General features: G+C 33.3%; 1 protein-coding gene across 1 annotated transcript; it reads left to right on the forward strand.

The window, feature by feature from the left end:
* The first annotated feature begins 3852 nt into the window (after positions 1 to 3852).
* Positions 3853 to 5019, forward strand: LOC112506341 (trifunctional UDP-glucose 4,6-dehydratase/UDP-4-keto-6-deoxy-D-glucose 3,5-epimerase/UDP-4-keto-L-rhamnose-reductase RHM1-like). Its single transcript, XM_025110348.1, has one exon. It carries the CDS (start codon positions 3853 to 3855, stop codon positions 5017 to 5019), a length of 1167 nt encoding a protein of 388 aa, XP_024966116.1.
* Positions 5020 to 16018: the final 10999 nt, after the last annotated feature.

Consider the following 16018-nt stretch of genomic DNA (forward strand, 5'->3'; position numbering starts at 1 on the left):
GGGTCAAACTTTCATCGCGGTCGTGATACAAGTATTGATGGATATTTTCCATCATTATAGGTTCCCTGGGTGGCAGCTCTGGACGTCTCCTCAGCGACTCCATGTTTTGGATTATTTCATCGACTAGGCTCTGCGAAGGGTGCCTTGATGAAGAGGGAATGTCCGCTTGCACCATTGTTGGTTCGATTGGGGGTTTAGTTTGGGTAATGGGTTGTGTTTGGGTGGTGGTTTATATATCGGTTGGGGGTTGTGTATGGGTAGTGGGTTGTGTATCCGTTGGAGGGTGTGTATCTGTTGGCAAGAGGATGGTTTCTTGGGTTGGCTCAGGTTCATCGGGTTGGGTGATGAAAGGTTGTGTATTGCGAGGGGTTGGTGATGGGGTTAGTGGTAGGTTTGGTGTGGGTGATGGAGTAAAAGGTGGGTGGTTTCTGTTGGTGGGGTGGTTGGATTTTCATCGGCTGAGGAACTCAACACGATGGGTTCAGGGGAGGCTGCAAGGGGAACATGTACATTTTGTACATCTTCAGAGGGCTGAGCCTCTGGTTCCCTTGCCTGGGTTGATGGGGATTGTTGTTGTGTTTGGGGTTGTGGTGATGATGGAGCGGACTTTGTCGGTTGAGCAGCCGCAGCCTGGTTCTCCCCCTCATGAGGTCCAAGACCTTGATCATCGGGGTCTGGGTCCTCATGGCGTTGCCTCTTTTATGGGCGGCTGCTGGAGCATGAAGCTCTGCTCCTCTTCTTCTTTTTCTCCATCCTGAAGGACGCAGATATGCCTTCAGGGCTGCTTGTCTTCGGCTCTCCTCCATCGTGTGAAGGAGAGAGGTGGTGCGCCTTTGTTCATCAGCAAGGTTCTGGGAGAGAACCCTGGTCGGTTGAATAACGCGATGGATAGATTTTGCACTTATCTCATTGAAGGATGAGACAAATGCCTTGGACAGAGCCTTTAGATCGGCTCTGGTAGCGAACTCCTGCTTGATGATGAAGCTTGTGGTGGCACGGAGGTGGTGGTGGATGTAGATGGAGGAATGGGAAGGTTGCGATGAGATTTCTCACCTCTGCAGTGAATGAGGAGAAGGCTGCATCGAAGGATGGGCCTGCAGAGGGAGGTGGGGGTGGAGTAGGCTGAGGGCTAGTATTGTTGCGGGAAGTTGGGTTAGGGTGGTTTGTAAAAAAATTAAAATCTTTACATAAAAACTGAATTTTACAAAACAAAATTAAAAAAAAAATTGGATATTTAAATAAAAAAACTAAATTTGTAAAACAATATATTTTTAAGTAAAAATTATAATTTAAAAAAAAGTAAAGTTGAAAAAAAAAATATTTAAAAAGAAATAAATTCTTAGAAAAGATTAAGAAAATAAATATTTTGAAAATAAATTATATTAAAAACAAATTAAAAAAGGTTATCATATGGGGCCCACCCTATAATTTTTTTTTAAAATAAAAAATCAGAACTTTCATTAATTGCAAAAAGACACATATACGCACCAAACGATGCTAACAGGGTAACTCATGGTTATTTTGTGAATTTTTTTTAAAAATAGAGCTAAAAGTGTAAATTGATAATTATGGGAGGTTATTTTCATAAGGAACCCAAAGTTTATTTGACCATAAAAGAAAATAACATGTAAAGTTTATTTGCCATTAAAGGGAAAAAACAACATGGAAAGTTTCTTAATAGAAAATAAAGACTTTTACATTTTTATAGTAATTTTCAGCCTTCTTTTTCAACTTTTTTCTCAATTTGTGCATTCAATGACATTTCGGTTTCAATGCACGTAATTTCCATCGTTAAAAGAATAAACAAAAGAAGAAATCATCCACTTTACTAAAATGATTATAACGTAAACATTAAAAGAAATACCATAAACAAAATTTATTCCCATTTATTGATGATTTTACCATTAAAAACCGACAAAACGTCTTTAATACTTAAGCAATATAAATTATCAACTAAAACTATAAACGTCTTTCAGACTACGTATCCGAAGTGATAGTCCGGCGAATTTTGGGAAGACGGACTTGCGGAGGGCAAAGGCCTCCTGGAAGGCACGGTAAATCTGCAACCATCCTTTTAGGGTTTTTTGAACCTTCTTTTTGAAAAATTATAATATAAAAATCTGAAATTATATTTTAAAATCTGATATAACATGTACACTTATATTAAAATCAAATTGAATCATACATAAAAAAAATATTAAATGTAAGTTTTGATGTTCATGTATGTGAAAAGGAAATTAATAGGTAAGTGTAAACTTAACAAATCATAAAGGTACATTTTGAACATCTACATTGGAGGTCAGTGTAAGAACCTCATTATAAGAAACAAAGTTCTTATTAAGAAGGTATAAGTGAACAAGAACCTAAGAAACAACATAGACTCTTATAAAACATTTTACAAAAATGTGTTAAATATCTTTATTGCAGATGTTCTAATCTCCTTAAAAAAATTGTACTATAAATAGAGGTAAGTTAAATGCACCACTATATATTGTTAAATGCACCACTATATATTGTTAAATGCATCATTAATTGGGTTGTGTTTTAGGGAGACCTACTCGTTTTTGCAAGACCAAAAAATTATATTGAATCTTCACAGCAAAACATTGTGAAGATACAAAAAACCATTGATCTTTTACAACAAAAACACTAGAAGGTTTACCTGTACAGAGTTTTGTTATGGAAATTTAATGTTATTTGGGTGGTCTCATGGGTCTCACGAAAATAGGTTGGTATCAAATAATTCCAAGTGTGCACCTCTATCTAGTAATTTTCTCATCACATACATCAAAATAAAAGATCACCTTTTATAGTTTTAATACATAATTTAATCTGATTCTGACATAAAAAAATTCATATAACATTTGCCGATAATAAAAAATTGTGGAAATGTGAAGGAAATCATGCGAAAAGTAATGCAAGAAGGTGTGGGGTTGATGAGTACGGAAAAACAGTAAAGGGAGAGGGGTGGAGGTGTCACAATCCAATTCATCATCATAATTCGTTGTCATCATAACTCCGCTGGATTATATATACACACATAATATGTCTCTCTCTCTCTATATATATATAGTGTGTGTGTGTTTCTCTCTATATATTGATACAACCATAGCTTACCACTCAGTGTGTCTTGCAGATATTTCGACATTATAATCTTGGTGGAAATCTATTTCTCACTCCTCTCTCGCCCTCAAATTTATATTCATCCTGATACGGATTTGGATCTGAATCAAATTTATGTAAGTTCATATTGCTCAAACCCTTGTATTCTTGTTAAGTTGAATTCAGTCAAGCTCTTGATGGTTTTCAGATTGAGTGAATTCTAATACCAATTGTGCGATGCAGACATTTTTGTCATGTTGATTAGATCTGATTTAATGTGTGTTTTTAGCTTGAGATGGATCGTACCAAACTTGTATGAACTTCGCTAATAATGAATAGATGGATGCTTAATCTGATCTAGATCCATTTAACTGGAAATGTTTTAGGTTTAACGTATGATTTTAACGTGAATTTTGTCCTGATGAGTTGATTATTGTGCTTTTGGCTTTAGTTGCTACTGTGCTAGCTTGATTAGTGATTTCAAGCTCTCTACTTTTTCTGCTTATAGTATTTCTTTTGCTTTCTAGGGAATCAATATTCATTAATTAGCTTGCTTTGACCATATGCTGTTTTTCATGCTTCATTCCAGTAAAATTCCTTTTGATGTACGATTTGCCAAAAGATAATGTTGATTTTTATATTTGAAGTGAAGCTGCTTAATAAGTACATTAAGTTGTCAAATTTATCAAAGGATTTAGCATGTCGATCTTGAGTTACATTTGGTCTTATTTATGTTCAGATTGCTTCGGTATGACTACATTTACACCAAAGAACATTCTCATCACTGGGGCTGCTGGCTTTATTGCATCTCATGTCGCTAATAGGCTTATCAGAAGCTACCCAGATTACAAGATTGTTGTGCTTGACAAGCTTGATTATTGCTCAAATCTTAAGAATCTTAACCCCTTTAGATCTTCTCCGAACTTCAAGTTTGTTAAGGGGGACATTGGGAGTGCTGAAACGCTTAAGTCTATCCTGATTACCGAATCCATTGACACCATAATGCACTTTGCTGCTCAGACTCATGTTGATAATTCATTTGGAAACAGCTTTGAATTCACAAAGAACAACATTTATGGCACCCATGTGCTTTTAGAGGCATGTAAAGTCACTCGCCAGATTAGAAGGTTCATCCATGTGAGCACGGATGCGGTGTATGGGGAAACAGAGGAGGATGTTGTTGTGGGTAACCATGAAGCCTCACAACTTCTTCCTACAAACCCATATTCGGCCACAAAAGCTGGGGCAGAAATGCTTGTTATGGCTTATTGTCGGTCATATGGCTTACCTGTAATTACCACCAGAGGAAGCAATGTTTATGGCCCTAATCAGTTCCCAGAAAAACTAATCCCTAAGTTCATTCTCTTGGCCATGAGAGGCAAGCCACTTCCGATCCACGGTGATGGTTCTAATGTGAGGAGTTATATCTATAGTGAAGACATTGCTGAGGCTTTTGAAGTCATTCTCCATAAGGGAGAAGTTGGTCATGTTTACAACATAGGAACTAAGAAGGAAAGACGAGTTATTGATGTCGCCAAAGATATATGCAACCTTTTCAAGATGGATCCTGAAGCAAGCATCAAATTTGTGGATAACAGGCCATTTAATGATCAGAGGTACTTCTTAGATGATGAGAAACTGAGGAGCTTGGGTTGGTTTGAAAGGACCACATGGGAAGAGGGTCTCAAAAAGACCATAAAATGGTATACTAGCAATCCTGATTGGTGGGGAGATGTCTCTAGAGCACTTCTTCCTCATCCAAGAATGCTAATGATGCCTGGTGGAGTCGAGAGAGATATTGATGTACCTAAAAACTTTCAATCTGATTCACCTCATGTAGCAGTCAATTCTTCTCAGATCCAAAAGATGGTTCCTGCTTCAAAAAGTAGTACCAACTCTCCCGTTTTGTTTCATTAGCCAACAATTTTATTTTTCAAGTGGATGATGGGTTTCTAATAGTTTTACAAAACAAAAATAATATAAATAAATTGTTTGTAATAGTAGGTATGGATGGATGTGAGTTGGTATTGGAATTAATTGATGGTGGTAAACAAGGAAAGCAAGGGTGACGTTGTGACCATGTGATCTAGTCTTTATAACTTGTTTGATGCTGGTGCTGCACATTCTCTTGATGATTGCCATGGTGATTTAGTGTCACCGGTTTCATTTGGTGTAATAGGTAAATATACGAGAGATAAATGGGATTTTTACTTAGTTTTTTATGCAAGTTAGGAGGCGTGAGAGGCGCACTTGTATAAGATTAGATTGATCCTGGTACGACCAAAAGGCGGGGTCATGGGGGTCGTGCCCCCTTGCGGGGTCCAATGGGCATCTTTTTGATGTGTGCTTTCTATATTCCCGTATGTTGAGAATCGTTTTTATAAGAAGAAGAGGTTTTTTTATTTCAAATATAAAGAAGGTACGAAAATGATTGCTAACCATGATGTGTTTATTTAGTTAGTTTCTGATTTACTGAACTTGGATGAAGAAATCAAGATGAAGACAAAACTTTGATTTTGTTGAATTTTCTGCCAGATTCTTATGCTCATTTGACGACGACTTTGTTACATGGAAAAATAACTATTGATTTTGAAGAAGTTTCAAATGCTTTCTTGAGTTATGAGATTAGACATGTTGATAAGCAAATAAATGCTTCCACATCTGATGTTTTGGTTGTTCATAGAAGAACATTTGAGAGAAAAAGTCACGATTATAGAAGAAAATTTCTTTCCCGTAGTAGAGAAAACTCTAAAGCTAAGACGAAGTTTAGGAAGAAATGAGTGTGCCTTCAGTCATGAGATTGGACATTGAAAAAAGGATCGTCCAAAACTGAAAAATAAGAATAAGGCACTCAGACTAATGTCACATGTGGAGAAGATGAGGCTGGGTCAGAATTTGTATTAGCAACAACATCGAATACTTTCTCTAATGTATGGTTGATGGATACCGTGGCTTCTCAACACATGTGTCTAAATAAGGATTAGTTCTCTAGTTTGGATTTGAAGAGTAATGTTGTAGTCTTGATTGGAGATGATTACAATCTAGAGAAATAAGGAGTTGGGACTGTGAAGTTCAGGCATCATGATGGGGGTGGTTAGAGAGTTCAAAATTGTTTGATACGTTCCTAAATTGAAGAATAGTTTGATTTCTTTGGGAGCATTGGAGGCTGATGGCTATAACTACTCTCCATCAAATGGTTTTATGAAGGTAAAAAGAGGGGTATTAGTTGAGATGAAGTCAGTACGAGAGCATTATTTGTATGTGATGCAGGGATAGACCATTATAGGTGCTGCAAAAATGGTTTCAGAAGCTACTGTTTGTAATAAATTTGTTGATTTTGATGCCTCAAAGTTGTGGCATTTGAGGCTTCGTCATGCCGGAGAAAATGCTTTACAAGGATTGGCAAAACAAGGGTTGTAAAAGGGTGTCAAAACCGGTAAGATAGACTTTTGTGAGCAATGTGTTTTTGGCAAGCAAACAAAAGTGAAGTTTGCTACAACAACACACCAAACCAAGGGCATCATTGAATATGTTCACTCAGATGTCTGGGGTCCAATGAAAACAACTTAAAAGGGTGGTAAACATTATTTTGTAAGCTTTATTGATGATTATTCCAGAAGGTCTTGGGTTTATACAATGAAGCATAAAGATGAGGTGTTGAGTATTTTATTGGCATGGAAGAATATGATAGAGAACCAAACTGGAAGGAAGATAAAAGTTCTAAGAACATATAATGGTGGTGAATATACTTCTGATCCTTTCAATGAGGCATGTAGAAAAGAAGGAATAGTGAGACATTTTATCGTTCCAAGAAACCCACAACAAAATGGGGTTGCTGAAAGATTAAATAAAACCTTGTTGAAAAAAGTGAGGTCTATGCTACTACATGCAGGTTTGGATAAGTCGTTTTAGGCAGAAGCAATCATTTACGCAAGCCACATCGTTAATCGATTGCCATCTACAACAATAATTGGGAAGACACCAATTGAGGTATGGACCGAAAAACCTGCTTTTGATTATGATAATTTACGTGTTTTTGGTTGTCTTGCATATTTTCATGTTACTGAATCTAAACTTGATGCGAGAGCTAAAAAGGCTATATTTGTTGGTTTCAGTACAAGTGTGAAAGGATATAGGTTGTGGTGCCCTGAGTTGAAGAAATTGGTTTTTAGTAAAAATGTAACTTTTAATGAGATGAGTATGTTGAAAGAAAAGAATCAAAAATTTGATAATGAGTCAAACGGTAAAGATTTGCATCAGGTGGAGTGTGAAAGACGGACTGTGAGTTCACCACAACAGGAAAATTCGATTCCTCAACAACCAGTTCAGTATAGAGTTGAAGATTATCTAAATGATAATAAAGAGTCTACACTTAGTGATGAGAATGAAGGTGTACAAACAGATGAGGAGGAGGCTGTTGATCCATCTTATTCTATTGCAAAAGGGAAAGGAAGAAGAACCATTCGAAAACCAGCAAGGTACACAAATTATGTTGCATTTTCATTTCCTACTGTGAATTCAAAAATTCCTTTGAATTTTAGTGAGTAAGTGAGAGTTTTGAGAATAAGGAATGGAAGAGTTTTATGAATGAAGAGATGGACTCTCTTTTAAAAAACAGAACATGGACTTTGGTTCATCTACATGAAGGGAAGAAAGCAATAGGCTATAAATGGGTATTTGCCAAAAAGGAAGTTCCAAATGAAAACAAAATAAGATACAAAGCAAGGTTAGTTGTGAAGGGATATGCTCAAAAGGAAGGTGTTGATTATAATGATTTTTTCGCCAGTTGTAAAGCATTACTCTTTACGTATTTTGTTAGCTTTAGTTGCAGAATTCGACTTTGAGTTGGTGTAATTAGACGTTAAAACAGCCTTTCTACATGATAATTTGAATGAGGAGATGTACATGTTTCAACCCAATGGATATAAGGTGAAAGGAAAAAAAAAACTTGGTCTGTAAACTACAAAAGTCGCTTTATGGTTTAAACGAGTCACCAAGGTAGTGGTATTTGAAATTTGATGGTTTCATGAGAGGTATTGGACATTTGAGAAGTGACTATGATCATTGTGTTTATTTCAAAAAGTTGCAAGATGGAAGTTTCATCTATTTGTTGCTCTATGTAGATGATTTGTTAATTGTTTAAAAGAGTATGAAAAAGAATGAAGAGTTGAAAGATCAAATGAAGAATCATTTTGAGATAAAGGATCTTGGTGAGGCCAAAAAGATTCTTGGGATTTAAATAACTAGAAACAGAGAGAAAGGTGTCGTGTATCTGACTCAAAAGCAATACTCGAAAAAGTTGTTTCTACAGTTTAATGTTGGTGCTGCAACAAAATCTGTAAGTACCCCTCTTGCTGCGCATTTTAAAATTAGTGCAAAATCTGGTCCTACATTAGAAGTAGGAAGGAAAGAAATGTTTGGTATACCATTTGCTAATCATGTTGGCGGCTTAATGTATATCATGGTTTGTTCTCGCCTGGATATCACACAAGCTATCAATGTTGTGAGTCGATATATGCACAATACTGGTAAGGATCAATGGACAGCTGCAAGATGGATATTGAGGTATTTACATGGAACAAGGGATGTTGGTTTATGTTTTCAGAAACAAGAATGTGAAATGAAATTTTTTGTTGCTGGATATGTTGATTCTGACTTTGTCGGTGACTTAGATAAGAGTAGATCTACAACAGGGTATTTATTTACCATGTCACGAGGACCGATTAGTTAGAGATCTACTTTGAAAACTACAATAGTGTTATCTGACATAGAGACAGAATATATGGCTGCCACAGAAGCTATTAAAGAAGCTTTATGGCTGCAAGGGCTCATTTTAGAATTGGGCATTGTTCAAAATTAGGTGGAGCTTCATTGTGATAGCCAAAGTGCAATAAATTTGGCTAAACACCAGGTTTATCATTCTAGAACCAAACACATAAATGTAAAATTTCATTTTGTGAGACAGGTTCTAGATAGGAAGCCAATTAATTTGAAGAAAGTTCCAACCAGAGATAATCCAACATATATGTTGACAAAAGTGGTGGTTGTAGCCAAGTTTGAGCATTGTAAAAAATTGGCTAATATTGTACCGGTTTGATTGTTTTGGTTCGAGCAACATGGAATTTGATTTTTGGGTTCTTTTGGATTGTTGGAAAGTGGAGATTTAGTTGTTGGAATGAAGCTTTAGCTTACTGTGTTTGTAAGCTTTAACTTTCTGTATTGATTCACACATTGTTGAAAGACATCTTGCCCAAGTGGAGATACTTTGGAATATGTAGGCAGATTCTTACAGATATGGTTCACATGTGGTTCGTAGAAATCTCGCCATGGTGGGGATTGTTGTATTATGGCTCTATTTCTCATTTGGCTTTATTATTAAAAGCAATAATTAATTGCTAATTAATAGGACATCAGTAAGTAACTACAACACACTTACAAAAGAAAAGAAAAAGGACGTGTGCTTTTTTCTGAGAAAAAGTTAGAGCAAATTATGGTGTAAGGAGTGTGTGAACCTTTGTAATCTCCACAATTTGATAGTGAATTTGTCCATGCTTCTTGGTGGATGTAGGCTAAGGACGAACCACGTAAATTTTTGTGTTCCTACTAATTTTTGCTTTCTGATTTGAATCACAACACCAGTTTTGTGATGTTGTGAATTTGTGTGTTAACCAGAGAGGTTATCGTTGTGTCTCATGTTTTCAAAGATTGTTTGCTATTGAAATTTTGTTTTATAACAATATATATATATATATATATATGTGTGTGTGTGTGTGTGTGTGTGTGTGTGGAAAGAGAGAGAGAGAGAGAGAGAGAATGTTTACTTTGCAAACCATGTTATTTGTACAAATTGTACAAACCTCATTCAACTAATCATAGTTTTTCATTTTTTTTGTAATTATGAGAGGTTGATTAATCATTTTTATTGTGGATGATGTTAATTATAGATATTATCATCTTCATTATATTAATTTTAAAAAAAATACATGAAACAATTTCATTAAAATTTTATAAGTATTATATGAAACAATGTCATAATCATATATGAAACAATGTCATAACCATATATGAAACAATTTCATATAGAGAAGTATTATATAAAAAAATTTCATAATATTAAACAATTTCACTAAAACAAAATCATTAAATTTAAACAATAAAATCGACGGATAAAGATGGTTTGCACGGTTTATACAAATATAAATGTTTTGCACAATTTGTACAAATATAAGTGGTTTGCAGTATTTGATTGCTCATGTCTCTCTCTCTCTCTCTCTCTCTCTCTCTATATATATATATATATATATTTATAGGGTATATTTTAAATGCAAACATGTTCATTTGTACAACCAATGCAACACAATCATTTGAGATATTTATGGAAATAATAAGAGTTTATTTATTATGATTTGAATATTTATGGAAGATGATAAAGTTCATTAATTATGATCAATACTTTATATTATGAAACAATCAAAACTATTATGAAATCATATATATTCATCAAATTAAATGGATGGTTGAGATTAAATTGTATTGGTTATACAAATATAAAGGGTTGCATAATAACTCACCTATATATATATATATGTATATATATATAGTTTGTTTCAAATACAATCTGTTGCATTTATACAACCAATGCAACCCAATAAATTGAGATATTTATGGAAATGATGAGAGTTAATTTATTATGATTTGAATATTTATGAAAGATAAATGTGGTTCATTAATTATGTTCAATACTTTATATTATGAAATAATCAAAACTTCTAAGAAATCACATATTAATCAAATGAAATTGACGGTTGATATTGAGTTGTATTGGTTGCACAAATGTCCTGGGTTGTAAATGGTTGTATAATAACCAATCTATATATGTATATATATATATATGTATATATATCAAAGGACAAAGGAATAAATGAGAGTTATTGTACTATGTGGAGAAAATGTTGTAAATAAGGAATAGAATATAGAACCGAAAAGGGAACACACGATCTTTCCACATCACCACAAAAAATGCCCGAATTTTCACCGACAACTTTTAATTATTAGTTTCTATTATTCTATTATTATTATATTTATTTTTTTATTTTCTGTTTATTATTATATTATATTTATTTTTTTAATGATTTTTGATCGACAAGGTTCGAATTCTTCGTTGGATATTCAAAGACACACCTACATTAATTTTTTTTCTCTCCTAAAAGTTTTACTATAAAAAATAAATATACTTTTTTTGATAAAAAATAAAAAAAAAATTGATTATTTCTTTGATTATGTAAGAAGACATTTTGTTTCTGATCTTTTTACAATTATTCTGTCAAAATTTTATATGATTAAAACATGATTTATCACTGTTTTTAGGATATTATCTGTCTCACGAATTAAAATTGTTTGGGTTAATGACTAATACACCCCCAACATTTTTTGGGTTAATAACAATTAAACATGTTCTTCAATGAACATTTCTGCAAAAAATGAATACGAGGAGAAGGGAGAATTTGGAGTTGGATCAAAATCATTAGAGAATAAATACACATATATAGGTTTTATGTTTATAACTGATTTGGATAAGAAAAGGTTGAAATAAGATTTTATCAAAATCAGAAACCAAGAAAAAAAACTCTGTCAAAAACTCGTCTAACAGTGACTAAAGTGACTTTTCTTGCGGGTTAAGCCACACAAAAAGTCGTGAGCGACACTGTTCCTATGTAAAGATTCCAAAAACCCAATTCCTATGTGTAAAACTTCTACAAGAAGGCCAATTTCCTCTTGTCTCATCTAATTTCTTATCTCTTAAACAATTCAATAAGATAATTAAAGCTTATTATATATAACTCACTATAAAAGTAAGATTTCATTATTATTTCTATGCGAGACATAATCTCACCATGAAGACTATATATACAAAACTTAGTTTACGTGGCCTGGGCCACGTGCAGCCTAAGGCTCCCGACGTGTGGTCCGAACCAATTACGGCTTGAAGCTCTGTTGAGTTGTACCTTGAGCTACAGGAGTTGTGCAACATCTCAACGTTTATAACATGTACACCCCATCGTTCATATGTAAGTGTGCTCCTGTACATATTTCAATCAGATAAGGTTTAATATGATATGTACAAGGATTAATAAACAAAAAGAAAAAGCTTAAATAACCCGAACTCAAACATGCAGTATTGACGTTTACGCTACTTCTACCGTCTCTTTCCAATCTCTAAGATCTACAAGATATATTTCAAGATGCATTTTTGCATTAATTATTCAACAATTAAATCAATATAATTTTTTATTTTAGTTTTATTATTATATTTTTCAAAAAACGTGGTCGGTTTTATTTGATGTTTATGATTAATATTACGTGTCATCTCAAATTTTTTTTATAAGAATCTTTTATCTAATTAAAAAAATTATAATTAAAAATTGCATCTGTTTGAAGTTTGTACGTTCCTTCACATATTTGTCATACTCACAATATTCCACCGACAGTTCTGCTAGTTGCTCCATATACGTCACACTATTAACCATTGAACCATTTTTCATGCAAAATTGCTTTACGCGCCTAAAACTTTTTAAAAATAACGATCGTCACTTGATTTATAGGGGACATAGTTTGCTTCAGTTAATTACATTCTCATTCCAGTCAGTATGAGGTGCTATATTTTTTTTTGAAGTATGTAATATTTATATACAGCAAATAGAACAAATAAACTCACACACCCTCCTTATCTATGGTGAGATTTGAACCCTTGATTTAAGAGGCCAATGACTCACATACCGTTGAGCCAAAAGCCCTTTTGGTGAGGTGCCATATCTTTGATCCAATGAAAATATGGATCTTTATAACATGTAAGTTATGATTTCACATCATTTCAATAAATACAAGCATGTAATTTTATTTGCCATTAAAGAAAAGAACAACGTGTAACGTTTCGTAAAAGAAAATAAAGACGTTTACATTTTTTATAGTAATTTTCAACATTATGTATCAATTTGTTGCAATCAACGACAACAAGTTTTTCGGTTCTCATGCACGTAGTTTCCATCGTTAAAAGAGTAAACAAAAGAACAAATCATCCAATTTACTAAAATGATTATAACGTTAAACGTTAAAAGAAATACTTGAAACAAAAATCATTCCCATTTATTGGTGATTTTACAATTAAAAACCGACAAAACGTCTTCAATACGTAAACAAATATGAATTATCAATTAAAGCTATAAACGTCTTTCAAACTACATATCTTTGAACAAGTATTATGAAAAAACATGTTTTAGAAAATGACAATCGAATAAAAATATATTTAATCTTTTCGATGTAATTCGTTCTTCCATTTTATATAAATTTATTGATTATTCAACAAAAATTAATTAATTATAATACTTATTAGCAGATATTAGAAATAAGACAAACAACAAGGTAATATTACATTATGTAAAATAAATTACTGGTTTTACCTAATATGATATCTAAGAAATCAATCAAAACATAGTTTAAACCTGACATGATATTTTAAAAATTATTGGTATAAAAAGAGAATTACAGAATAGATGTGATTACAAGGAAAAAGGAACCAAATGGTTTTTGGCCTAGCGGTATCTGAGCCTCTTGCCTCCTAGGAGGTCAAGAGTTCAAACCTCAAAAATGATGAAGAGGGTATGCGAGTTTATTTGTAGCATTTGCCGTATATAAAATATATTATATACTTCAAAGAAAAAAAAAAGGAAAAACGTTCGTTTCTCATCGGTTCAGCGATGTAATAGCACTTTGTTGTAGGTTGTGTTCCGCCCTATTCATGTTTTTTTATGTTTAATGTTTTGGTTTTGTCTTTTGTTTCTTTCCGTTTCTTTAACGGCTTATGTCGTGATTTTGTTTATCTGTTGGTTTTTGTGTCTTGTAGAATTTTTATACTTTTTTTTTTGGGTTTATGTTATGCATGCCTTCAAAAATATGTTTAATTCAAATGTCGTGAATGATAGAAACAATAATAGTTTGTACACAGTATTTGAGTTAAATGACTGTTTCTTTCATTCAAATTGGTTTTTTAACCATTTATCTCCTAGATTGACCCAAATGTCACTACTTTCGCAATATCCAGGTCCGTAAGCTTAAGGCAAAAAAGTTTCAAATTCAACACAAATATGCAATTACGGTGACTAGATATACTATTGTGACGGTCAGGTCCGCAATTGCGACGGTAAACTAGTTGAATTTGATTTTTTTTTCCTTTTAGCTAAGTCCGCAATATTGTGGACCTGTATATTGCGGATATAGTGATATTTGACTCAAACCGGAAGAATGACGGTCACAAAAACCAAATTGAATTTGATATGTACACTTATTTATATTAAAATCAAGTTAAATCATACATAAAAAAATTTAAAATGTAAATTTTGGTGTTCATATATGTGAAGACGAAATTAATAGGTAAATATAAACTCAACAAATCATAAAGGTATATTAAGGGGTTGTTTATCAAATGCTTATTCGGGTAAGCGCTTACCACGTCATATTTCATTACTGGATGAATATGACAATGACCAAGAATCTTACTTGGTAAGAGCGAAGACAAGGACATAGAGTTTTACCTGGTAAGTGATGGCAACGACTCTTACCAAGATTAGCGCTTACCAGACAAATTGTTACATACAATGTCGTTTTGGTAGACTAAAATCTTACACAATAAGTAAGTGATATAATTGAATTTTACCGTTAAGCGTTTACCGAGTAAGTGTTTAGGTAAACGGTCCCTTGGAACATCTACATTAGAGGTTAGTGTAAGAACCTCATTACAAGAAACAACATTCTTATTAAGAAGGTATAAGTAGGGCTGTAAATAAATCGAACGAACACGAACAGATGCTTGTTTATGTTCGTTCGTTTAATTTAACCGAATGAACGAACGAACGAACACGAACGACAAACGAATGAAAATCTTTGTGTTCGTGTTCGTTCGTTTAGAAATTAGGTATGTTCATGTTCGTTTATGTTCGTTCATTAACAAGCTAAACGAATGTAAACAAACGAGCAAAACGAACATAAATGAATATTATTTGAATTCAAAATATATAAACAAAAGATTATATATTAAATTTAATATATAAACGAACATAAACGAACGATAAATGAACGAACGAGACTCTTGTTCATATCCGTTCGTTTAAATAAACGAACAAAAAAATTTGTTCATGTTCGTTCATTTATTAAATAAACGAACATAAACGAACTTCCCCTCGAACGGTTCACGAACGATTCGCTGAATATTCAGTTCGTTTACAACTCTAGGTATAAAAAACATTCTACAAAAATGTGTTAAGTACCTTTATTGCATATGCTCTCATCTTCTTCACAAAAATTGTACTGTAAAATAGAGGTAAGTTAAATGCGTTATTAACCGGGTTCTGTTTTCGGGAGACCTACTTGTTTTCGTAAGACCAGAAAATTACATTGAATCTTCACAGTAAAACACTGTGTCACAGTGTACAAAAAAAACCACCAAACCTTTACAACAAAAATACTGTAAAGATTTACTTTTACAGAGTTTTGTTGGGAAGATTCAATGTTAGTTAAGTGGTCTCACGAAAATAGATCGGTTTCAAATGAAAGTGTACACCTTTATATAATAATTTTCTCATTACATATATAAAAGAACATTTTTTATATTTTCAATCTATAATTTAATCTGATTCTTAAAAAAAAATAACAAAAAATTGTGGACATGTGAAAGAAATCATGCGAAAAGCAACACAAGAAAGTGTGGGGTTGATGAGTACGGATAAACAGTAAATGGAGAGGGGTGGAGGTGTCACAACCCAATTCATCATCATAATTTGCTGTCATCATAACTCCGCTGGATTATATATACGCGCAGAATCTGTCTCTATATATAGCGTGTGTGTGTGTTTCTATATATATT

This window comes from Cynara cardunculus (assembly GCF_001531365.2).
Source record: "Cynara cardunculus var. scolymus isolate 2C chromosome LG 2, CcrdV1, whole genome shotgun sequence".
NCBI classification, from domain to species: domain Eukaryota; kingdom Viridiplantae; phylum Streptophyta; class Magnoliopsida; order Asterales; family Asteraceae; genus Cynara; species Cynara cardunculus.

Bases quoted from the DNA above. Each gene is read 5' to 3' on its own strand.
- LOC112506341 (XM_025110348.1), top strand. From the start codon at position 3,853: ATGACTACATTTACACCAAAGAACATTCTCATCACTGGGGCTGCTGGC.